The 24628-nt window shown below is 38.6% G+C and overlaps 2 protein-coding genes, 2 non-coding genes and 2 pseudogenes across 6 annotated transcripts; 2 read left to right on the top strand and 4 right to left on the bottom strand.

The window, feature by feature from the left end:
• The first annotated feature begins 1834 nt into the window (after positions 1–1834).
• On the top strand, positions 1835–7499 carry DA1. Of its 2 annotated transcripts, none has more exons than XM_086249961.1 (12): positions 1835–2572; positions 3195–3346; positions 3539–3629; positions 3872–4142; positions 4629–4749; positions 4858–4941; positions 5430–5549; positions 5677–5889; positions 6325–6387; positions 6496–6614; positions 6812–6870; positions 6995–7499. In XM_086249961.1, exons 1-12 carry the CDS (start codon positions 2503–2505, stop codon positions 7315–7317), a joined length of 1686 nt encoding a protein of 561 aa, XP_086106087.1. In that variant the 5' UTR covers positions 1835–2502; the 3' UTR covers positions 7318–7499. The 2 variants fall into 2 exon arrangements, with proteins under 2 accessions (XP_086106087.1, XP_086106086.1); XM_086249960.1 differs by having other exon boundaries at positions 1838–2591.
• Positions 7500–7624: 125 nt separating this feature from the next.
• Positions 7625–8303, bottom strand: LOC147278286 (putative calcium-binding protein CML41 pseudogene; annotated as a pseudogene).
• A 1215-nt stretch (positions 8304–9518) lies between these two features.
• LOC147278285 (U2 spliceosomal RNA) lies at positions 9519–9714 on the bottom strand. The gene has a single exon (XR_015123706.1). It is a non-coding gene; the product is annotated as a U2 spliceosomal RNA (small nuclear RNA).
• Positions 9715–11087: 1373 nt separating this feature from the next.
• Positions 11088–11282, bottom strand: LOC147278284 (U2 spliceosomal RNA). Its single transcript, XR_015123707.1, has one exon. It is a non-coding gene; the product is annotated as a U2 spliceosomal RNA (small nuclear RNA).
• Positions 11283–17608: 6326 nt separating this feature from the next.
• LOC147278283 (U2 spliceosomal RNA) lies at positions 17609–17788 on the bottom strand (annotated as a pseudogene).
• A 2-nt stretch (positions 17789–17790) lies between these two features.
• LOC147278282 (Pentatricopeptide repeat (PPR) superfamily protein) lies at positions 17791–22969 on the top strand. Of its 2 annotated transcripts, XM_086250191.1 has the most exons (3): positions 17791–20859; positions 22025–22124; positions 22667–22711. In XM_086250191.1, exon 1 carries the CDS (start codon positions 17970–17972, stop codon positions 20643–20645), a length of 2676 nt encoding a protein of 891 aa, XP_086106317.1. In that variant the 5' UTR covers positions 17791–17969; the 3' UTR covers positions 20646–20859; positions 22025–22124; positions 22667–22711. The 2 variants fall into 2 exon arrangements, with proteins under 2 accessions (XP_086106317.1, XP_086106316.1); XM_086250190.1 differs by having other exon boundaries at positions 22025–22969.
• Positions 22970–24628: the final 1659 nt, after the last annotated feature.

The following is a 24628-nucleotide window of genomic DNA, read 5'->3' as shown; positions in this document are numbered from 1 at the left end:
AATGGATGGATGGGTGAGTGATTCCAATTATATATACATCAACAGTTGATAGTTGCATATATATATATATATATATATACAGGCTCCTTCTGTTGAGGTATACCTCAACTTATTTATGTTGAGGTATGACCTTGTTGGGGTCCACACGAGTCGTTTTGTGTCAATCCGAACCATTCATTTTTTACATCTCCATTGATAGATCATCCTTGCAAAATATTAGTCAAATCCGAAATCATTTGTCTATCTAACTTTGATAAAACAAATGAACGGTTTCATCGAAAATATTTGGTTCGTCCATTTATTTGATCAAAGTTAGATAGGCAAATGATTTCCGATTTGACTAATTTTTTGCAAGGATGATCTATCAATGGAGATGTAAAAAATGAATGATTCGGATTGACACAAAACGACTCGTGTGGGTCCCAATAAGGTATACCTCAACAGAAGGAATTGGCAATTATCCCTAATACTTTTAAGAGATAATTAGACTTAGGTTTTTTAGAAAAATAGTTTTTAGATAGAAACCGGGGTGTTTTAAAATTTATAAAAAAATATTTTTAATTCATAATAAAATCATTTTAATTTATAATAAAGTCATTTCCCGATTTGAAAGGTATTTACCTCTATTTTGAGTTAAAACTTAACATAAAGTCGTCAAAGAAGAAAAATAAAATGACTTAATTAAAAACTCTAAATTACTACTGGTATTAGTCTAAGAAAGACTCATAAAATAGACTTTATAAAATAAACTGTATTCTAAATTTTCCTACTTTTAATAATAAAGGTGAAGATGGAGGTGGTTTGAATAGTTCATTGTATTACCTAGACCATCCTTGTTGACATCGGTACGAATGGTTCATTGATTTGTTTTACCTAATTAAGGCCATCCTTGTTGACATTGGCCAGTTTGCCACCCATGACCATGACATCATTCTGATTACTTCCTTAAAGAAGTTAGCGATTAGCTTTTTGGTTTTATTGTTGTAGAGCTTTTGTCATAATTTTGTATTATTTTTGCTTTTTTAACTGTTTTAATGCAATATTATTATTAAAAAAAAAAAAAAAAAAGAAGCAAGCAAGATATCAAACTAAGCTACTTGACATTTTCATCCTTTCCAGTGTTCTCTTCAATAATAAACAAATACAGCGAAAAAATAGTAATTAAAAAGGACTAAATCTGAATGTAGTGCATGGTTGAACATTTTCATATCTATATAAGCTTATGTTTATTGACTAAAGAAAAAAATTAGGAATATCATGAATGACTCGTGAGAAATTGACATTTGTTTTCCGTTCACACTTGAATTATATTTAATATTATAGAAACAAACTAAAATAAGGAGGGCAGAGTCGTCGATGCATTCAATGAATAACAACTAATGTATGTTATATTGGAAGAGAAAGGGCAGAATGGCAAAATGCATGGATAGAGCGACCCATAAGAGAAACACATATATTTTTCAATAAATTTCTTATCAAATTATCATTAACATACAGAAGAATCGCGAGCAATAAATAGATACCCTTATCATTGAGCTTTTAATAAGCTTTCATTTACCAAAAAAATATTTCTCTTTTATATTCAATTAATGCTGCATAATACCTATCCGTACATACATTTTTATCTATCTATAGCAAGTAATTAATTGACACAAACACTTTTATCCAACAACAATTATTATTATTATTAACTCTCCAAAATAGTATTTTGATAGCAATTTTACTTATTTTCATGTATTTTCTTGGAAAAAAAAAAACAATTGATTTTATTTCAAAAGTCAATGGGATTATAGGTGAGTTTTGGAATCTTTATCCAAGCAAGCAACAATCCAGCTTCTTTTTTCGGATTCTTTCCACTTTTTTCGGCTTCGACACATTATCATTCTCAAAAAAATCTTCAGAAAATCCAACTTTTCATTTTCTTTACATAGTTTATTTTAAAAGTTATTTTCTTTTCAACAAGAGAAAAAGAAAAAGAAAAAGAGAAAGATTTTTAATTTATTTGTTTTTCTTTACGATTCGTCAGAACCTTGTTGGTGTTGGGGTCTTGTCGTGGAAGAGTTACAAAGGCCCTCAGAACATTAGAAATTTCTGATGCCCAGCTGGGTTTGATGAAACTTCGTCAATCCCATTTGGGTTAAGACAAAAGTCAATTAAAGTTTGGAGTTTTACACTTTTCTTTTTCTCAATATTTGACTTTGAAATTGCGTACAGTTCTTTTACTCCTCCATTTCTTATATTTCTGGGAATTCCTTTTACACGCGAATGATCTTGTATCTGAGTGATATTGAATTTTCTTCTTCCCATTTTTCGGAGATATTTGCTTGGCTCTGGCAGATTCTGCTCTGAATTTAAAGAATAAGGGAAATCTTTTCTTTTTCTCTGTTTCTTGCCTTCTCGAATAAATTATTTCTTTACCCAAAAAGAAACAGAGAAAGAAGGAAAGAAAGAAAGGGTGTGAATGAGTTTATATATGTAAATTTTTTCTGATGACCTGTAAAAATGTTGCTTTTGATCGAGTTGGGATCTTATCTGATCTGGGTCTGCTCTGCTAGCTTTCACCATTCTTGCAGTCTCTTGATTTTTTAGAGGTGAGTCACTTCTCCACTATTTGATTCTCTGCCTTTTCCTTTTACTTGAGATTAATTGTTATATGTCATCAAGTAAATAGGCATGGTGAACTGGAAGAATAGGCATGGTGAACTGGAAGAATCTCCTCTCTCTCTCTCTCTCTCTCTCTCTCTCTCTCTCTCTCTCTCTCTCTCTCTCTCTCTCTCTCTATTTATGTGGATGCTTAGTAATAATGGACTTGACAAACCTTTATTTCCAAATTTCGAAGTTGTAGCTGGAACATCTGGGGGTGCTATAATGCGTTGTGGGTGAATTGCCTTCCCACTTTTATTCTGTTTTTGTATGATTATTTAACATAAATGCAAATGCATCGATTGTTCAGTTATTGGGAATGGGGGTGTCCATGCAACATTTTGTAAAACCCAATTTCTTGAATTTCAGCTGATGAAATCCGAATAGGTCATGCCATCATATTGGGTTTATATTTATATTTCTTTTTTGCATTGTTTTGCACCTGGTTCAACTTGCTTGAATTACATGAACTTGCACTTGCGTGCTGTTGACTGCATCTGTTGTGTTAGTTGTTGATATTGCATTAACTTATATGGTTGCTTCATGTGCAGTTAAAAACTTAATTGACTATGAGCAAATAACAGTACACATTATGGGTTGGCTTAACAAGATTTTTAAAGGCTCCAGCCACAAAATATCCGAAGAGCATTATCCTGAGAATTATGGAGAGGACGCAAATAACTATGGACCTTCTTGTTCAGGGGTAAGAACATCTACCAGTTCTTGATAGATGTAATGAAATAGCACTTTCTATATACAAAAAAGTGTTTTTTCAATTTTATATACTACTAAAAGTTTCTTGATAGCCTTAGTTGGAAAATTCAGCTCCTTTTTAATCTTGTTTTGATATACCAGAACCCCTTTAACATATTGTTGTGGGAAAACTTGAATCTAGGACTTCTGGTCAGAAAACGAGAATGAAGAGATAGACCGTGCTATTGCTCTATCTCTTTTAGAAGAAAATCAAAAAGGAAAAAATGTGATTGGTGAGTGATTTTCTTATGGATGCTTGTAAATGTTTCTACATTGTGTATTGCTTTATATGTGCTCTTTAAGGCATTTCATTTTAGTGGCTTTTGTATGGTAACAAAATCTGTCGAGGGGCATTTTGAATTCTATATTGCTTGATGATGGCTTTGGCTTCTATTTCGTGGTAGCTATTGATGTATTCTGTCTATCCTGGTAATGTCAAATGTTACACTATGAATTAATAAGAATTCTTGGATAGATTTTGATTCTCAGTTGGCAGAAGATGAACAACTTGCCAGAGCCATACAAGAAAGTCTTAATGTGGAGTCTCCTCCCCGATATGGAAATGGAAATACACCTCCCCAATATGGACATGGAAATACACCTCCCCATTATGGACATGGAAATACACCACCCCAATATGGACATGGAAATACACCTCCCCAATATGGACATGGAAATACACCTCTCCAATATGGAAATGGAAATACATATCAATCTATGCCTATTTACTACCCAATGGGGTCCAGGTATATGATGGACAACTGTATTTTTTAAATTTTGGTACTAATTCATTATTCCATTGGTGTTGTTTTGGTGCATAATTATCCCTTGGATGTATATAGAACTATCACTTGTAATTGTATGAAGCAATCTCATTTCTCACGTTTTTCTCAACATTCCTTAGTATTCGCAGTCGTTACCCTCTCTTTTCAATACCCTGAATCCCTGTTCATGCATCCATTACTTTATATACTTTGAATTCTTATGCTTTACCTGATTGTGTACAATGATGGCTTTTTGAAATTACAGTGTTTAAGAATGACAGAGAAAGAAACTTGAGTTGATGGGTTGTTTTTTTTTTTTTGAGATTTGAAATCTTAACAATTTATTCATTATAAAGGATCTGAAGACCAAACTGCCTGTTGATGCATCGATAATTCATTGTGGAACTTCACTTTATTTTCCATATTGGACTATCTTTTTTCACTTTATTTTCTCATTGTTTGTGGTAGGATTTGTGCTGGTTGCAATGCCGAGATTGGTTTTGGGCGATATTTGAATTGCCTGAATGCAGTTTGGCATCCAGAATGTTTCCGGTGTCGTGCATGCAACCTACCAATTTCTGATTACGAGGTGCAACAATTTTGCTAGATAACTTTTGGTTGTCCATATTAGCAATGGTACTTTTGCTAGATAACTTTTGGTTGTCCATAGTAGCTTACATATATTTTATCTATGCAGTTTTCTACATCTGGGAATTACCCTTACCATAAGTCTTGCTATAAGGAGAGCTACCATCCCAAATGTGATGTTTGCAAGCACTTTGTAAGTATCCTAATATCAAGAACATATTCCATTGATTCTAATCTTTCATGAGCTGATTATGATTTTTAAATTACGAATTGATTGTGGTAAGAGCCAGGACATGTGCCAGCTGCCCACCATACCTCATTGAATTTTAATACTGCATGTCAAGAAGGAACTTATAATACCAAACAATTAGTTCTCATTTAGTGTCTTCCTTTTCTTACCAATACATACAGAGTGCTGAGTTAACTAACAGAAAAAAGAAAGCACAAGGTCAATTTTAAATGTCAAATCAGTCTATGGATGTTCATAAGCATGCATCTTAATATCCTAAATCATTGATAAATGATGTTATTGACTGATTGGGTAGATTTGAGAGGCCTCCTCTGTGATGTTTATGTTTCAAAAATTAAAACTTTGAAATTCCAATCTAATTTCTTTTTCTTTCAGTCATCTGATTCATTGTTAGTTGGTCTTCGTTTTTTGTAATATATATCTTTTGACAGATTCCAACAAACCCTGCTGGTCTTATTGAATATAGGGCACATCCATTTTGGGTCCAGAAATATTGCCCTTCTCATGAACATGATAATACTCCTCGGTGCTGTAGCTGTGAGCGAATGGAGGTCAGTCGGAATATATTACTTTGATGCAGAAAAGTGCTTTGTAATTCTGCAAGGAAATATGGCTGACCAGATTATTTTTAAAGAAAAAAACAATTGGTAACAAGATTTATATGTACATTACATGCAGCCACGAGACACAAAATATGTGACCCTTAATGATGGTCGGAAGCTCTGTCTGGAGTGTCTGGACTCTGCAATCATGGATACCAGTGAATGCCAACCCCTATATCTTGATATACAGGAATTTTATGAAGGTTTAAATATGAAATTGGAGCAGCAAGTTCCATTACTCTTGGTTGAAAGACAAGCACTAAATGAAGCGAGAGAAGGAGAAAGAAATGTAAGAGCAATTGGTTCAAACTATTTCTTTTTCGAATGGATTATGATAAGTAGGAAAGTTTTCCATGGCAATAATTGACAAGTCAGACATTGTTAATGAGAGACCTTTTTTCACTTGTCTCTGATGCCTGTTTAAGTCCCTTTAGAGAGTCTGCTCTCATTTACAAATCTCAAACGGGTGCGTGCAGAAGTGAATCACGCATATTGCTATTTCAACCCTTACAAAACTAAATGCGTATGAAAATCATTCAATCTATTGAAATTGTGATTTTGATGTGGTTAATTCACAGAAATACACACGTACAAGTCTCTTTTGAGATTTTCAGGAATTGTTTCTAATCACACTTGCATCCCCGACGTATCATTATATATCAAAGTTTGTTCTTCTTAAGCTTTACAAAATACTTTTGACTTTGATCATTTTTGTCATGTCTAGGGCCATTATCACATGCCTGAGACCAGAGGGCTCTGCCTTTCTGAGGAACAGACTATTAGCACTGTAAGAGTTTCTTGAAGATACTCTTCGTGTTCTACAGTGGTTGAGTTTTGATAAGATATATTTTTGTTGGTTAGAAACTTATGTCATATTGATTTGAGAACCACTCAGATTTCAAAGCGGCCAATGTTTGGGGCAGGAAACCGAGCCTTGGACATGATAACAGAGCCCTACAAACTAACTCGTCGCTGTGAGGTGACTGCAATTCTGATATTGTATGGCCTTCCGAGGTATAATTTCTATCTCTACTTTTCGTTTTGTGTGGCATTGGTCTAGACAGACACACTTAATGTATTATGACATTTTGTGATTTTTTTGGATATATAATATCAGAGAAGATGTTGACTATGAATTTAGTTGGTGTTTTGGTTCTACAATTATAATTCATGTCTGAATCTGTTGCATGACTGGAACGCTCTGCATACAGGTTGCTGACTGGGTCTATCCTAGCACACGAGATGATGCATGCATGGCTGCGGCTTAAAGGTGCTACTCAGATCGGTCCATTTATTTGTTTGTTTAGTTCTTTTTTCTTCTAAAAAAGAATTGTAAATGAAAGGTGTGACATCAAGGTGCAAAGTAATGACTTAATTCATAACACTTCTTGAAGGTTACCGAACTCTTAGTCAAGATGTTGAAGAAGGTATCTGCCAGGTTATAGCTCACATGTGGCTAGATGCCGAGCTTATGTCTTGCTCAGAGAGGAATTTTGCGTCAACCTCATCTTCCTCTTCCTCCTCTTCCAGTGCATCAAAGAAGGGTACAAGATCTCAGTTTGAGAGGAAACTCGGGGAGTTCTTTAAACACCAGATTGAATCGGACATTTCCCCGGTATATGGAGATGGATTCAGGGCTGGTCAACAGGCAGTGCAGAAATACGGGCTTCGAAGGACCCTAGACCATATTCGAATGACAGGGACCTTCCCTTATTGAGGACCGAAACCTTGAATTTTTTGGTGCTTTTCCACATAATTGTAACTTGGCCTTTTCATATTAGAACCCAAGGTCAAAGTGCATAGGAATTGACTTTAGAGTATTTTTGAGTAAGTGCTGATTCTTATGATTGGGGCAGTGATTCCATGAATCAATTTAATTATTTGATTTTATATTTTACTTTCATGTTGCACCGTGTATACATTTCCAGTCTCTACTTCTGATGCCACTCAATCTAGGATTTCTCACTCCCTGTGAAACTCAACGTTACAAGTTACAACAACAGAAAATGGCTTTAACCACACAAAACACAAATCAAAGTGTACCAAAAAAACAACTTTAATCCAGAAAGTATAATAAAAACAAACACACATCTTGAGAAATTCATTTCTAAGTTGAAATCATCATCTTGAGAAATTCTTGGAAATCAAGGACTCCATTTCCATCAAGATCAAAGACTCCAATCATGGACACACACTCATCATAAGATTTGGCATCTCCCAGTCGATTGAACATGTTTTGCAGCCCTTTTGGCGTTATGCACCCGGAGCCTTTCTCAACTTCAAACATCTCAAAAGCTCTTTTAAGATCATCATTGGCATCACCATCTCGCTCCATCAATTTGACAAAGTCTTCAAACTCCAACAAGTTGTCACCATCCTTATCAAATTCTTTGATCACAGTTTGAGCCTCGCCATGGGACATGGATTCCCCAGTCGACGTGAAGTAAGCATGAAGTTCATCACCCGAGATCTTACCATCTTTGTTGGTGTCAAAATGACCAAAAACTTTTACAAGCTCATGATCTTTTTTTATGCTACTGCTTATGTCTACAGTAGGAAGAGATACACAAGGCCTTTGCTTTCTGGACTTTAAATGAAGGAAAGGGAGGGTTAGTTTGAAATTCCTACTATTAAGGAACCCTTTGGAGGGCTTGGAGAGCATGATTTTCATTTTAACAGATTGTAGGAGAAACTAAAGCTTGATGATCAAAATGTTCAAGCAAGCTAGTGCCTACTGTCTAGTGGAATTTACATATATATAATATGTATACGTATTATTTGCAACAAGTTGTCACATAGAAAATTGAGCCTTGATAGAAATTGCGTGATATGAAAGTGCAGTGTAGTTTCTGTGACGGATGCAACTTCCTAGCAATTGGGTGAGACTTGAGAGATTGACTTGCATGGCATACTTGCACTGGAAGTCTGGAATTTACAGGGTTTTTCCCTTTTGTAATTATGGGTTTCTAATTAGAATAATTACAACCTGTTGTGTCGTATCGCATTTATTGACTGAAAATTTATACCCTTTTTCTAATGTTCCTGCGAAGCAAGATGGAAATTCTTGTTAAGATGTAAGCAACCGCTTAGAGCATGTATATTGCTATGCTAAATACTTGTAAAGGCATGATATAATATATTATGTATTTTCTTTTCAATAATAATATTTAAATATCAAGTATTTTCTTTTTAATAATAATATTTAAATATATTTAATATTATATTCATTTTAAAGATCTCATTAAAATAATTACAATGATATAATTATTAAATTATATTAATTTATAAATTTATAAATTTTAATTTATAAGAGTATATATAAATTTTAATTTATAAGAGTATATATAAATACACTTAATAAATTAAATATATGAGTTTTTGCCTTTGGCCTCTAGTAATGTACAAATTTGTGCATTTAGTTAAAAGTAAAAGCTAAATCTTGCATTTAGTCTTACATTTTGCCTTTAGCAATGTACATGCTCTTAAGACCCGTGACTCGCCATTTGCGACAGAAAATGACTCCTTGAGCTTCTAAATGGGTGTTTTAAGTCCAAAATTTAATTTTACCCGTGGGTTTTATGATAGATCAGAATTGAATATTCAAGGAATGAAAGGTAGCCTGCGATGACAAGAACAGCGATAGATACAAACCATAACAAATGTATGAAAAAGTATGTTTCCTTAATAAAGCCTCAATTATTCTCATGAATGTAGCAAAAAATATTCTAAATGATGTTTCTTTGAATTGCTGCTTTTTACCATCTAACAAAAGCAGTATGTTTCCATATGTATATTACTCTTGGTTTGTTAATTTTCTAGTGGATTAACAGCCTAAATAGTTTTAAGTTTCAAAGCCCAAACAAATTATGAGTTTAATTTAGAGCCCAATTAAATAATAAAAATTATTCAACTGGAATTAGAGGGTGCGCCAGGCCTTTGCTGTAGTGCAACGCAAAAACGACGCGCAAGGACCCCAGTAGCAAGCTACTGTAGTGGACCCTTCCCTTTAAAAAATTAATTTAATATCGTGTGGGCCGATGACCCACATATCAGATATTAAACTGATAAGAACAGATACTACACTTGATCTTAGCCAAAAGGCCGAGAAAGGTATGCTTTCTTCAATCACTGGCTTCCCCTTTTATTAGTCATGTAGCTGCCCTGTTTTACGATATTACCGATGTGGGAATGGACAATAGGACGCTTGTTCACATGTTGACTAGATTTATTGGGGTAATGCTCAAAGTGGTCACGTCAAGCATTGCAGGTTTGAAAAGATTTTAAGGTCCCTTTTACTTCCACTTGAAAGTGCAAGGTTGGGTTTGTACATTGCAGACCTTATCAAGGCTGAGGATGGCAAAATCAAATGTCCAGGGATAAGTGCCTTGAAGAGATGAAGGTTCAAGTTTCCCAAAAGTACTAAGTAGGATGATTCTACTGTTCCTACAGCCAGGCTCAACCAACCAAGATCCATTAATATTTCACCATAATTTGATCTCTGTGATTCTTATATAAACCTGAATTGTTTGTGAATATGGGAAAAATTATTTTTTAATGATTTAGCACTTTGAATTTTTCTTTTACCATCTAACAAGAACATAAATTTACTCAAGAAATCAACCTCTACGAGAATTTAGTTGAGTCTCAAGTACAACTATAACTTTTAGTGGGTATTCGAGCCCAAAAACCTAATGATTTAAAAAAGCCCAGACGAATGATGGTTCTCTAAAAGCTTTCAAACCCATTTACGTAGGGATGTACATGAATTGAAAAACCGAACAATAAAGACATTACCGTAACTAAACCAATATTTTCAAAATGACCAATTTGAGAACCAAAACCAAAATAAACCGACTGGTTTGGTTAATTGAGAATATCGATTCGATTGGTACGGTTATCCGAAAATCGGATAACAACTGATATACCCTAATTTCCATACCCTTTACCCTAATACCTTATCGCATATACTCATATACCATATACTAGTATACTCTATACTAATTACTTATACTATTATACACTATATCCTAAACCATATACCTTTTAACTATAATTATTTTAGTATATATGTACCCTAGTAGTATTGTATATACAAACTATAAATTATAGACTAATCCTATAAAGTATAAACTATACTATAAACATATACAAACATATATCAAATTATAATAGATATAAATTATAAAGTTATAAACTATATAGTAATATAAACTATAAAGTATATAAACTATAATAAACATATACATATATTATAAGTGATGATTCTGACAATCAAAACCAACTATAAAGTACATAAAAGTGATGATTCTGACAATCAAACGGCCAAACCGCTCGCTCATCATTGATTTGATTTGTTATCCAAAAACAAAAAAACACAAAAAATTAAACAGACCAAACCAATTAATTTGATTCGAAAATCAAATTTTCGAAATTTTTACACAACTGTACAATTAATATTCAGAACTAACAAGCATTTAAACTAGATTTGGAGGGTGCGCCAGCCCGTGCTTCAGTGCAACGCAAGGGCGACGCTCGAGAGCCCCAGTAGCAAGCTACTGTAGTGGGCCCTCCCCTTTAAAAAATTAATTTAATATCGTGTGGATCAATGACCCACATATCAGATATTAAACTGATAAGAACAGATACTACACTTGATCTTAGCCAAAAGGCCGAGAAATGTATGCTTTGTTCAGTTCCAGCCTTCCTATTTTATAACCCACCCAGCCTTCCCCCTTTTACAATATTTCCGATGTGGGACAAAAACCGACTGGTTTGATTAACCGAGAATATCGGTTCGATTGGTTCGGTAATCCGAAAATATCGAATAACAATTGATATACCATAATTTCCATACCCTTTACCCTAATACCTTATCGCATATACTCATATACTAGTATACTCTATACCAATTACTTATACTATTATACTCTATATCCTAAACCATATACCTTTTAACTATAATTATTTTAGTATATATGTACCCTAGTAGTATTGTATATACAAACTATAAATTATAGACTAATCCTATAAAGTATAAACTATACTATTAACATATACAAACACATATAAATTATAATAGATATAAATTATAAAGTTATAAAAGTAATATAAACTATAAAGTATATAAACTATAATAAACATATACATATATTATAAGTGATGATTCTGACAATCAAAACCAAACCGCTCCAAACCGCTTGCTCATCATTGATTTGATTTGTTATCCAAAAACAAAAAGAAACACAAAAAATTAAAAAAATTAAACAGACCAAAGTCACCAAACCAATCCGATTAATTTGATTCGGTTTGTTATCCAAAAACACAAGAAGAAAAATCAGACCAAACCAATCCAATTAATTGGGGGGGGCTATTCACACCACCCTAATCCACTAAGTTGACCACCCCACTTAATTTTTTGCCCCTTTTTGCCCATTTTACCCCTGCATTAAAAAAAAAAAAACCATCTTCAATTTTGGCCGGCCACCTCTCCCCGCCGCCGCGGAGCTTTACGACGTCGATTAGCCGCGCACGGTGGTCGGATGAACAAGGGAAGACCAGGGTTGGACTCACCGTGACCTGGGGAACAAAACCCAAGTGGTCCGGCGTCTCAACTTCGCCGGAAAAGGAAGATCGCCGGCGAAGGGGCCGTCGGGTCTTCGCCTGGAAGGGGTGGGGTCGACCGGCGAAGGGGAAGGGTGGGGTCGCGCCGGCGGTGGGGAGGGGGTGGGGTTGCGCCAGCGGCGGGGAGGGGTGGCCGGCCAAAGTGGAGATGATTTTTTTTAATGCAGGGGCAAAATGGGCAAAAAGGGACAAAAATTTAAGTGGGGTTGTCAACTTAGTGAATTAGGGTGGTGTGAATAGACCCCCCCCCCCCAATTAATTTGATTCGAAAATCAAATTTTCAAAATTTTTACAGAACCGTACAATTAATATTCAGAACTAACAAGTATTTAAACTAGATTTGGAGGGTGCGCCAGCCCGTGCTTAAACTAGATTTGGAGGGTGCGCCAGCCCGTGCTTCAGTGCAACGTGTTAGGGGTTGCTTTTGTATGCCGCAATGCTTGCTTGCCCAAGGTCATTAGTTAAGCCTTGGCCGCTTGCTTGTGGGCAAGGGTATTTCTGTAATTAGCAAATTATGTATTTTTAGGGAATTATGTATTATGACTCCTCAAACATTTTGATGTTCCTTGGTGTAAAGTTCAATTTGGCTCAGAATGCTCTTTACAGGGGGGTGACTAGTCGGTGGAATGCTGGGCTAGATCACTGGCATAGGTAAGAGCATGCACCTTGAGCCCCTGTACTCTCTTGCCATCAATATAAGAAGCATATTCATTCAATCTTCTGTTGCACTGTGAGCTTTTCCATTTGCTATTGTTTGTGTGAATGTTATTTGTTGCTTGCTTGGTGCTAGCACAAAGCTAATATATCGTGTGGGTTGTGTTGCCTACGAGGTACTCACTTGGCTGACTTGCTACTCAGGAGAAGATTAGCAAGTGCCGCACGGTCCGTCTTTAGCCTTGAAAAGTCGGCCCGTGACAGTTGGTATCAGAGCGTGGTTACTACAAATCATACAAGATGTCCCGTATGACGAATACACAACATTTTGAGTGGATCGATAGTCGGTTGGGTGAACTTGCTGGGCTTCCAGATAGCTTGGGTGACCTCACCGAAGAAATAAGAAGTTACAACCTACCCGGGCTCGTAGAAAAGGTTGGAGAACTAGAGGGCTTGGCTGAAAGGGTAGGCGCCTTGGAGCGAAGCAAGAGTCCATCAAGCAGTGCGAGTTCAGCTCCCTTCGATGAGCGAATGGGAACGATGGACAACACAATTCAAGAGCTTTCAAAAACCGTCAATGAATTGACGGAAGATTTTCGCGATGCGATTAAGGCCATCAAGATAGAGCTTGGAGATATGAACAACAAGCTCAATCTTACTATGCGGGCAGTGGGGAATGAGGCCCCAGTCACACAAGGGGTGGGCTACGCCAGAGTGAAGGTGCCCGAACCCCAAGCCTACGGGGGGGCACGAGACGCGAAGGAACTTGAGAACTTCCTGTTCGACATGGAACAATATTTTAGAGCAGTGAAGGCAGACTCAGAGGAGAGTAAAGTGAGCATGGCCACGATGTATCTTACTGGCGATGCAAAACTTTGGTGGAGGACCAAATATGACGACATTCGGAACGGGAGGTGCCACCCATAACTTTATCTCAAAAGGAGAAGCCCAACGATTGGGCCTAAAGTTAGAGAAGGATGTTGGGCGCATGAAAGCGGTGAATTCTGAAGCATTGCCGACAACCGGCGTGGCCAAACAGGTACAAATCAAGCTTGGGTCGTGGGAAGGACAAACAGACCTCGTGGCGGTTCAAATGGATGACTTCGATGTCATACTCGGGATGGAGTTCCTGTTGGAGAAGAAGGCCATTCCCATCCCCGCCGCACATAACTTACTAATCATGGACGAGAAACCTAGTGTGGTCCAGGCAACGATAAAGAAGCCTTGTGAACCCCGACTCCTGTCTGCCATGCAATTCAAGAAAGGGGTAAAGCGCGAAGAGCCATCCTATCTGATAGTCCCGATAGTGAAAGGTGAAATGAATGATGAACAAGTGCCCCCAGAGGTTGAAGAAGTCTTGAAGAATTACCAAGATGTGATGCCCAATGAGCTTCCAAGATCCCTACCACCAAGAAGAAGTATAGACCATGAGATTGAACTCTTCCCTGGGGTGAAGCCACCTGCGAAAGCACCCTACCGAATGGCCCCTCCTGAGTTGGCCGAATTGAGGAGACAGTTAAATGAGTTACTGGAAGCTGGGTTCATTAGGCCTTCCAAGGCACCATTCGGAGCACCAGTTCTATTTCAAAAGAAGCAGGATGAAAGTCTCAGACTATGTGTGGACTATCGAGCCCTCAACAAAGTGACGGTGCGCAACAAGTATCCCATTCCCTTGATTGCCGACCTATTTGATCAGTTGAGCAACGCCAAATACTTCACGAAGTTGGATCTCAGGTCGGGGTATTATCAAGTACGGATTGCTGAAGGAGATGAGCCGAAGACCACTTGTGTCACCCGTTATGGAGCTTTTGAGTTCATGGTGATGCCATTCGGGTTGACTAATGCTCCAGCCACCTTCTGTACTCTTATGAACCAAGTCTTTCATGACTACTTGGACAAGTTCGTGGTGGTCTATCTCGATGACATTGTGGTTTATAGCTCAACCTTAGAAGAACACCGAGAGCATTTGAAGAAAGTGTTCCAAAAGTTACGGGACAACCAACTATTTGTGAAGAAAGAGAAGTGTTCATTTGCTCAAGTAAGTATCAAATTCCTAGGCCACATTATAGAACGTGGTCGTATCAGGATGGACATGGAGAAAGTGAGGGCTATTCAAGATTGGCAGACACCTCGAAATGTGAAAGAGCTTCGATCATTTCTCGGATTAGCCAACTACTATCGGCGATTCGTGGAGGGCTATTCGAGGAGAACTACACCCTTAACTGAGTTGTTGAAAAAGGGGGCAGGGTGGGTTTGGAATGATCAGTGTCAAAGGGCGTTCGAAGACATCAAGAAGACCATGATGAATGATCCAGTTCTGGCCCTCCCAGACGTGACAAAACCTTTCGAAGTACAAACGGATGCCTCAGACTTTGCACTTGGAGGAGTCTTACTACAGGAAGGCCATCCCATCGCCTATGAAAGCCACAAACTGGCGGAAACCGAGAGGAAGTACACGGCGCAAGAGAAGGAACTTTTGGCAGTAATTCATTGCCTGAGGACTTGGAGACATTATCTGCTGGGATCTAGATTTGTGGTGAAGACGGACAACTCGGCTGTTAGTCATTTCTTGACACAACCTAAGTTGACTCCTAAACAAGCTCGTTGGCAAGAGTTCCTGGCGGAGTTTGATTTCACTTTTGAACATAAAGCAGGTAATACCAATCAAGTAGCAGATGCCTTAAGCAGAAAAGCTGAGCTCGCAGCACTGCGTGCACTCGCAGCCTTGTCGGGTAGCACGGTGGCTACATCAGTGCGAGAGCGTATCCGGGGAAGTTTGGATAAAGATCCAGTTGCCCAAGCAATTATGAAGCTCGCGGGTGAAGGGAAGACTCGCCGATTTTGGGTGGAAGATCAGTTGCTGTGGACAAAGGGTGGCAGATTGTTTGTTCCGAAAGCTGATGGGTTACGCAGGACGCTGCTACAAGAATGCCATGATACATTATGGGCAGGCCACCCTGGCTGGCAGCGGACACATGCCCTCTTGAAACAGGGCTATTACTGGCCCCAAATGCGAGATGACGTGATAGAGTACACAAGAACTTGTCTTATCTGTCAACAAGACAAGATCGAGAAGCAGAAGACTCCGGGATTGTTGGAGCCACTACCTGTCCCTACCAGACCTTGGGAGAGTGTCTCATTGGATTTCATTACTAGTCTCCCGAAGGTTAAGGACCTTAGTTGCATTCTAGTGGTAGTGGATAGATTTTCAAAGTACGCAACATTTATCCCGACTCCAAAGTCTTGCCCAGCAGAGGAGACAGCTCGCTTATTCTTTAAGTATGTGGTGAAGTATTGGGGTGTACCCAAGAACATTGTAAGTGACAGAGATGCCAGGTTCACAGGTACGTTTTGGTCAGAACTCTTTAGTTTACTTGGTTCTCAACTAAACATCTCTTCGAGCTATCACCCACAGACAGATGGCCAAACTGAAAGATTCAATGGGCTCCTAGAAGAATACCTGCGCCATTTTGTAAATGCCAACCAGAAGAATTGGGTGCAGCTGCTAGACATTGCACAATTCTGCTTCAACTCCAAGAAGAGCTCATCAACCAACATGAGCCCGTTCGAGATTGTAACCGGACAACAACCCCTGCTGCCGCACACTGTAGATGAGACTTACAGAGGAAAGAATCCCAGGGCCTTCAACTTCACGAAAGAGTGGAAGATTAATTCTGAGATTGCCAGAGCCTACTTGGAAAAAGCTTCAAGCCGTATGAAGAAGTGGGCAGACCGCGGGCGTCGACCCTTAGAATTCCAAGTGGGAGATCTAGTCCTATTCAAGTTGATGCCAGAACAACTCCGAGTCCTCCGCAACCAAGACCGAAGACTCCTCCGCAAGTATGAAGGGCCATTTCCAGTCATCTCCAAAGTCGGCAAAGTTTCCTACAAGATCGACGTTCCCTCCTGGATGAAGGTGCATCCCGTCTTCCACGTCAGCAACTTGAAGCCGTATCAGCCAGATCCAGCAGATCCAGCGCGCAACCAACCAGCAAGAGCCGAAGTCGACGTCACGCCTCCGAAGCCAAAAGAAGTTGAAGAAATCCTAGCAGACAGAATGGTGGTGGTGGCCAGACGTCCGCGTTTGGAATTCCTTGTCAAATGGAAGGGACTAGGCGACGAAGAGACAAGCTGGGAGAAGGAAGGAGACTTGCAGTCATTCAAGCAGAAGATCGAAGAATTCCGCGCCACACAGTCGTCGAGGACGCCGACAGCTTAAGTGGGGGAGGGTGTTAGGGGTTGCTTTTGTATGCCGCAATGCTTGCTTGCCCAAGGTCATTAGTTAAGCCTTGGCCGCTTGCTTGTGGGCAAGGGTATTTCTGTAATTAGCAAATTATGTATTTTTAGGGAATTATGTATTATGACTCCTCAAACATTTTGATGTTCCTTGGTGTAAAGTTCAATTTGGCTCAGAATGCTCTTTACAGGGGGGTGACTAGTCGGTGGAATGCTGGGCTAGATCACTGGCATAGGTAAGAGCATGCACCTTGAGCCCCTGTACTCTCTTGCCATCAATATAAGAAGCATATTCATTCAATCTTCTGTTGCACTGTGAGCTTTTCCATTTGCTATTGTTTGTGTGAATGTTATTTGTTGCTTGCTTGGTGCTAGCACAAAGCTAATATATCGTGTGGGTTGTGTTGCCTACGAGGTACTCACTTGGCTGACTTGCTACTCAGGAGAAGATTAGCAAGTGCCGCACGGTCCGTCTTTAGCCTTAAAAAGTCGGCCCGCCTTGAAAAGTCGGCCCGTGACACAACGCATGGGCGACGCTCGAGAGCCCCAGTAGCAAGCTACTGTAGTGGGCCCTCCCCTTTAAAAAATTAATTTAATATCGTGTGGATCGATGACCCACATATCAGATATTAAACTGATACTACACTTGATCTTAGCCAAAAGGCCGAGAAAGGTATGCTTTGTTCAGTACCAGCCTTCCTATTTTATAACCCACCCAGCCTTCCCCCTTTTACAATATTTCCGATGTGGGACAAAAACACGCAAACACATGACTCTCTTTTGAGTCTTTTCTAGTTTTCTTTCCTTCTCTTCTGCGTTAAGCCAAATGCACCATACTGTTCTCCATTTCCTAACCAAATGCTCAGGTACTTCCCGCGCAGATCACTCCACGTGTCCCCAACCCTCCACTGGAAGCTCCGGGACGAGTACAAGCTGACCCGACCCGAATTACACGACCGCATTGCCCGCCTCCTCGTCCTCCAACGCTACGATGCCCTTACCAATCTCTCCTTTGAGTTCTCCGACCAACTCCTCAACACCGTCCTCCGAAAACTGAAGCTGAACCCTAGCGCCTGCTTAGCCCTTTTCAAATTGGCCTCAAAGCAACAGAAGTTTAGGCCCAACCTCAAGTCTTATTGTATAATTGTTCATATATTGGCCAGAGCTCGAATGTACGATCAAACCAAAGCGTATTTGAATGAATTGGTCGGTCTCTGCAAGAATGACTATCCAGCTTTCGTCGTCTGTGATCAGCTTGTTCGGGTTTATAGCGAATTTACGTTTTCGCCTACGGTTTTCGATATGATTCTCAAGGTGTTTGCTGAAAAAGGCATGACAAAGTATGCATTGCATGTGTTTGATAATATGTGTAAGTGCGGTCGCTTTCCGAGTTTAAGGTCTTGTAATTCTTTGTTGAGTAGTTTGGTCAGAAACGGAGAAAGTCACATCGCATTGCTTGTTTATGAGCAGATAATTAGGTTTGGGATCGTTCCTGATGTTTATACATGTTCGATAATGGTGAGCGCGTATTGTAAGGAGGGGAGACTGAGTAGAGCTGTAGAGTTTGTGAAAGAAATGGAAAGTTTGGGTTGTGAATTGAATGTAGTGACTTACAATAATTTGATCGATGGGTATGTTAGTTTCAGAGATGTTGAAGGTGCCCAATTGGTGTTGAGGTTGATGTCTGAAAGGGGAATTAAGAGGAATGTGGTTAGTTATACGCTGTTGATTAAGGGACTCTGCAAGCAGTGTAAGATGGAGGAAGCGGAGAAGGTGCTTCGGGGTGTGAAGGAAGAGGAGTGTGTGGTTGTGGATGAGTTTGCTTATGGTGTGTTGTTGGATGGGTACTGTAATGCTGGCAGAATGGATGACGCGATTAGGATTCAGGATGAGATATTGAGGATAGGGTTAAAAATGAATACTATCATTTGCAACTCCTTGATCAATGGGTACTGTAAGCTAGGTCAAGTTGGTGAAGCAGAGGGAGTGTTAATGCGTATGAGATATTGGAACTTGAAGCCAGATTCTTATACTTACAATACGCTCATGGATGGTTACTGTAGGAAAGGTCAGATGTGTGAGGCTTTGAAGCTTTTCGATGAGATGCTACAGGGAGGAATCGATCACACTGTTGTAACTTATAATACTCTTCTCAAGGGTTTATGTCAAGCAGGTGCTTTTGATAATGCTTTGCACATTTGGCATTTAATGTTGAAAAGAGGATTGGCTCCTGACGAGGTTAGCTATTGTTCTCTCCTTGATGGGTTCCTTAAGAAGGATGATCTTGATGGGGCTATATCTCTGTGGAAAGATATTTTAGCAAAGGGTTTTACCAAGAGCAGGTTTTCTTTCAATACAATGATTAATGGGTTATGCAAGATGGGAAAATTGGTTGAAGCGGAGGAAATTTTCAACAAGATGAAGGAGCTAGGATGCTTACCTGATGAGATAACTTATAGAACCCTGAGTGATGGGTATTGTAAAGTTGGGAATGTTGAAGAAGCTTTCAAAGTTAAAAGTTTGATGGAAAGCCAGGCAATATTTCCTACCATTGAAATGTACAATTCTCTCATCGATGGTGTTTTTATGTCTGGGAAATTAAGTAAAGTGATGGATCTTCTTGCTGAGATGCAGACAAGGGGCCTATCCCCTAATGTTGTTACGTATGGAACCCTCATCACTGGTTGGTGCGACGAAGGGATGCTGGATAAAGCTTTTAGTACATATTTTGAGATGGTTGACAAAGGGTTCTCCACCAATTTAATTATATGCAGCAAAGTTGTTAGCACTCTGTATCGGCTTGGTAGGATTGATGAAGCAAGTATTCTGTTGCAGAAGTTAGTGGATTTTGATCTTTTTTCAGATTGTCAATGTCTTTTGAAGCCTTGCAAAGTTGGCATTAGACATCTACAAATTCAGAAATTTGCAGATTCTCTTGATGAAACTGCTAAAAGTTTCTCTTTACCCAACATTGTTGTATACAATATTGCTATCTTGGGACTCTGCAAATCAGGGAAGGTTGCTGATGCAAGAAAATTTTTATCGGCTTTGTTGCTTAGAGGCTTTTCTCCAGACAATTTTACATATTGCACCCTAATTCATGCTACTGCTGCTGGGGGTAATGTGAATGAGGCTTTCAACTTACGAGATGAAATGCTGAAAAGGCATCTTGTTCCTAATATTACCACATATAATGCTCTTATAAATGGCTTGTGCAAATCAGGAAATTTGGATCGAGCACAGAGGCTATTCCATAAACTTTACCAGAAAGGGTTAGCTCCTAATGCTGTTACCTATAATATATTGATTGATGGATACTGCAGAATTGGCAATACTGTTGAAGCCCTTAAATTTAAAGACAAGATGATTCGAGAAGGGATTACTCCCTCTATTATCACTTACTCTGCAGTGATCAATGGTCTTTCTAAGCAAGGAAATATGGAAGAGTCTACAAAGTTTTTGAGTCAAATAATCAAGGCGGGAGTGCAACAAAAAATTGTTAATGACGTACCCCAGTTTGGTTCAAGACATTAAAGGACTGTCTGAAACGCATTACCTGTCTGAAGCTGTGAGTTCAAGCATTCTCAGTGAACGAAGAATTTGTTGGCATCTAAGGAATGACCTTGAGTTAGGCCACAGCCATGTGTCATTGAGTGTGCATCCTTTTGCATTCAATTTTGGAGTTCTGATCACTACACTAAGGACACCTATTTGCGCTTTCAATGTATTCTTGAGCCAAGTGGTCCAGGTAATGCGCATGACTTCGAAGATTACTGAATTTACTCATACTAATCAGAAATGCTTTGAACTTTTACTGCATCTATTATTTTAGTTTCTCATATTGTGTGCACTTGGATGCTTTCTTCATTTGCAATTTAAAACTTAATTGACTATGAGCAGATAACATATTACGCATTACGGGGTCGCTCCGCAAGATTTTTCAAAGGTTTTAGCTGCAAAATAATGGAAGAGCATTGTCATGCGAGTTACAAAGAGGAATAGAGAATCCAAATTAAGTGAGTTACAAAATAATGATTTTCCATTAGAACTTTGTAAAAAAAAGGGGTGGGATTCTCAAGAAGAGGATGAACTACTTGGCAGAGCTATACAAGAAAGTCAGAATGTGGAGTCTCCTCCACAACATGGAAATGGAAATACATATCAACCTATCCCACTTTACTACCCAATGGGAATCCGGGTATATGATTATCCAATTGAAAACTGTACTGTCTCTAATTTATCTAGATATTCCCTTGGCGCTGCTTTAGTACTTAATTGTCCCATGAATTTATGGAAGGATCTCTTACAACTATCAATTGTTATGATATGATGCATTCTCATTTTTCACCTTTTTCTCTAGGTTTTTTTTTTTTTTTTTTTTTTTAATCGGACCTTTTTCTCTAGTGATGCCTTAGTTTTATCAATTCTTACCCCTTGTTTCTTATACCCAGAATCTTTATTTTATGTTTCCATAAGCTGATTATGCTTGGTATTTTGAATTAGTGGCTATGGTAAGAACCTGGATATGTGACTGCTGCCACTCATTGAATTTTAATGTTATGTGAAGTTCTGACAAAATAAATAAATTTTATGTCAAGTAGTAGATATCAGGGAGGAAGATAAATATGTATAAATCGCAATATCAAAATCGCTGATAATTGGTGTACTTGGTAGGTTTGAGAGGCCTCCTTTATGCACGTGATGTTTGAGCTTGCTATGATGCTAATGTTTTGAAAATACTAGAATTTAGAGATAACAGACTAATCTTATTTTCCTTCAAGTGTATTATCCATTGTTAGTTGGCATATCTTTGACAGGTTACAATAAACCCTAATGATCTTATTGAATATAGGACACATCCATTTTGGGACTAGAAATAGTGCCCTTCTCATAAGCAATGATTTACTTCTCAGTTCTGCAGCTGCGAGGAAATGGAGGACTGTGGGACTCTGCAATCGTGATTCATGGGTACCAGACTACCAGTGGACGCAATACCAACCCCCTGCCTTATCGGTATGTTCCATGTGAAATATCCATATAGTGCATTATAACTTCTGAATTCTGATACAAGCATCATTGCTATTTGGCTAAAAGGGTCAGAAACACCCTAGGGAAAAGTAAAAGAGTGGTGGGAATTACAATCCATTATGTCTGGCTTGGTCATTGGCATCTTTTCTTTTATATATTCTTTCTCTAAATTGCATAGTTAGTGGACTCAATGAGATCCTTAAATGATTTTAACTTTTAGTAGAAATGGTCCTTCATGTGGACTTCGAAAACTTAATTATTTGTTTAGTAGATTGGAGCATCCTCTGACCTCATGAATAGGTGTTTCAAAAATGCAGCATGACATCAGATCCATAATTTTCTTATTGAAGATAGAGAAAGCCATTTGACATCAAATTAGGACAGCTAATATGTATAACAGTATAAGCTTCCCTCTCAAATAAAATGAAAAGAAAGCCATGTCGCATCTTTTATTGATTTGTTTATTGGTATGAGGTATGCGTCATCTTCAAAACGTAGACTTACAGGCACCCTTCCCAAATTGACAGGCAGAAAAAGAAAGAAAGGTATGCCATGTCCAACATCAGCATCCAGCGCTGCGTAGAAATATGGGAACACCTACATGTGATTTAAAGAAAGAAATAAAGCTAATTAAGGCAATAAGGCATTAAGCTAACGAGCAATATTGCAATGTAGTTTCAGGTCTGCCACTGAAGGCCTACCAAAAACAGCATTTTGGGCGATGTTGGTATATGGGTAGGTAGGTGGTTTAAGTCTTTCAACTTCGTTTTGGTGAAGCAGCACGACAGTTATATACACACCCTCAATACCTCTTGTGACATGTCACATATTATTTGCATACAATCAGGATTTAGATCTGATTATTTAATTTAAATTTTATTTTAATCAAATATTAAAATGAAAAACTCTATGGTTATCATATTCATAGATTAAGAAAACTTTATGCTTAAGTGATTTATAGAGTGAATCCGAAATGACACGTTTTTCTTGAGTATTTGAAATCTACCCTTATTAAAAGATTAGGAGCAAAATCAAGTTGCAAGCAAAAATGTTAGGCACCTTTTAGCTGTGATTTGGAATAATCAATAATGCAATGGGATCCTACTTTATGATACTAATTCATGGCAACACAAAGATACATGAAATGAATTGTCACTATAGCTCTATTTCTGAAACGTCATTGTAAACTTGGGCAGGGGCGGATCTACAATGGGGTCAATTGACCCCATGAACCCAGAATTGCTGGGCTTGAGAGAAATTTTTGACCCCATGAAGATTGGGGTGTTACTGGCAGCAGTGGCAGGCAGAGGGGCAAGAGAAGCAAGTGTTTGTGAAAATGGCAGAGAGAAATGAAGAACAGCTGAACAGATAGGTGAGGAAGATGAAGGTGTCAAGTGTCACGTGAGATGCGTATGTTGTTTTTTGAATTCTAAACTTGCCAAAACGACGTCGTTTTGGCAAGCTAATTAAACCAGTCTGAGACCAGCCACACAGAAGACAGAACGACAGAAATTGAAAGTCTGAAACCAAGTCTGCTCCTTTACCCGTGCCGACGCCTGCTCTGCTTGGCTGCTTGGCTACTTCTCCCTCGCGACGCGACGCCCCTTGCTGCCTTGCTGGCCTGCTCGCTGCCAGCCTGCCTCGCTTCGTCATTCGGCGACTGCCGCTGCGCTGTTGCGCCTGCGGCCTGCTCACTTGCTCTGTTGCTCAGCCTGCTCACTTAATCTTGCCCCCATAGCAGAAGGTCTCTGGATCCGCCACTGAACTTGGGTATCACCATTCACAACCACTTAATTATACATCTCCAAAGACTTGAATGCAATCAAGCATCACTAGAAGTACCACAAGTCTAGAAGTGGTTCCCAATTTCTCATAATACATGTCCTACAATAAGAATAAGAGATGGGGAAGAAAAGTAGTGGCTCAAAGACTCAAAGCTGTGATTGTGCGAATGGGTGCGTTATTCATCTTCTGCTCGATGTTGAAAGAGCTATTCATAGATGCGTTGTGTATCAGTAAAATCATGGTCATGAACTCATGATTGATCATTTTAAATTTTAATTAATTAGGAACATTATGAAAATTCAATAATAGTTGTTTATTTTTTAAAAAGATTTTAATCATGTTTTATATCTTATATATCTTGGATACTTTAAATTGAAGAAATCAGGCTGAATTATTTTGTTGGTGATTTTAATGGACGCCCAACAGAATATTTAGACTGAAGCCACTCCCAATTATTTTCATATATTGAAACTTGAAAGTGTATATAAAATTGAAAGAAGACAGCTTCATACATACATACATACATTGATTATAGAAATTTAGAATGCACAGACTGAGAAATCGAATAGCGCGTATAAGAGATCTGTGTGCCGACTGCCGGAGTCGTCGAGCTTGCAATTTCCGGAATGAAACTAAAACTGGACGTAAAAGTAGGTGGGTGGGACCCACATTTGTACATCTCTCCCCTCCCCCCTTAGTGCCGT

The sequence above is a fragment of the Dryas octopetala genome, chromosome 7 (genome assembly GCF_963921425.1).
Source record: "Dryas octopetala chromosome 7, drDryOcto1.1, whole genome shotgun sequence".
Taxonomy (NCBI): Eukaryota; Viridiplantae; Streptophyta; class Magnoliopsida; order Rosales; family Rosaceae; genus Dryas; species Dryas octopetala.
The sequence above is the reverse complement of the archived record's forward strand: the minus strand, read 5'-3'. Positions and strand labels throughout refer to the sequence as shown.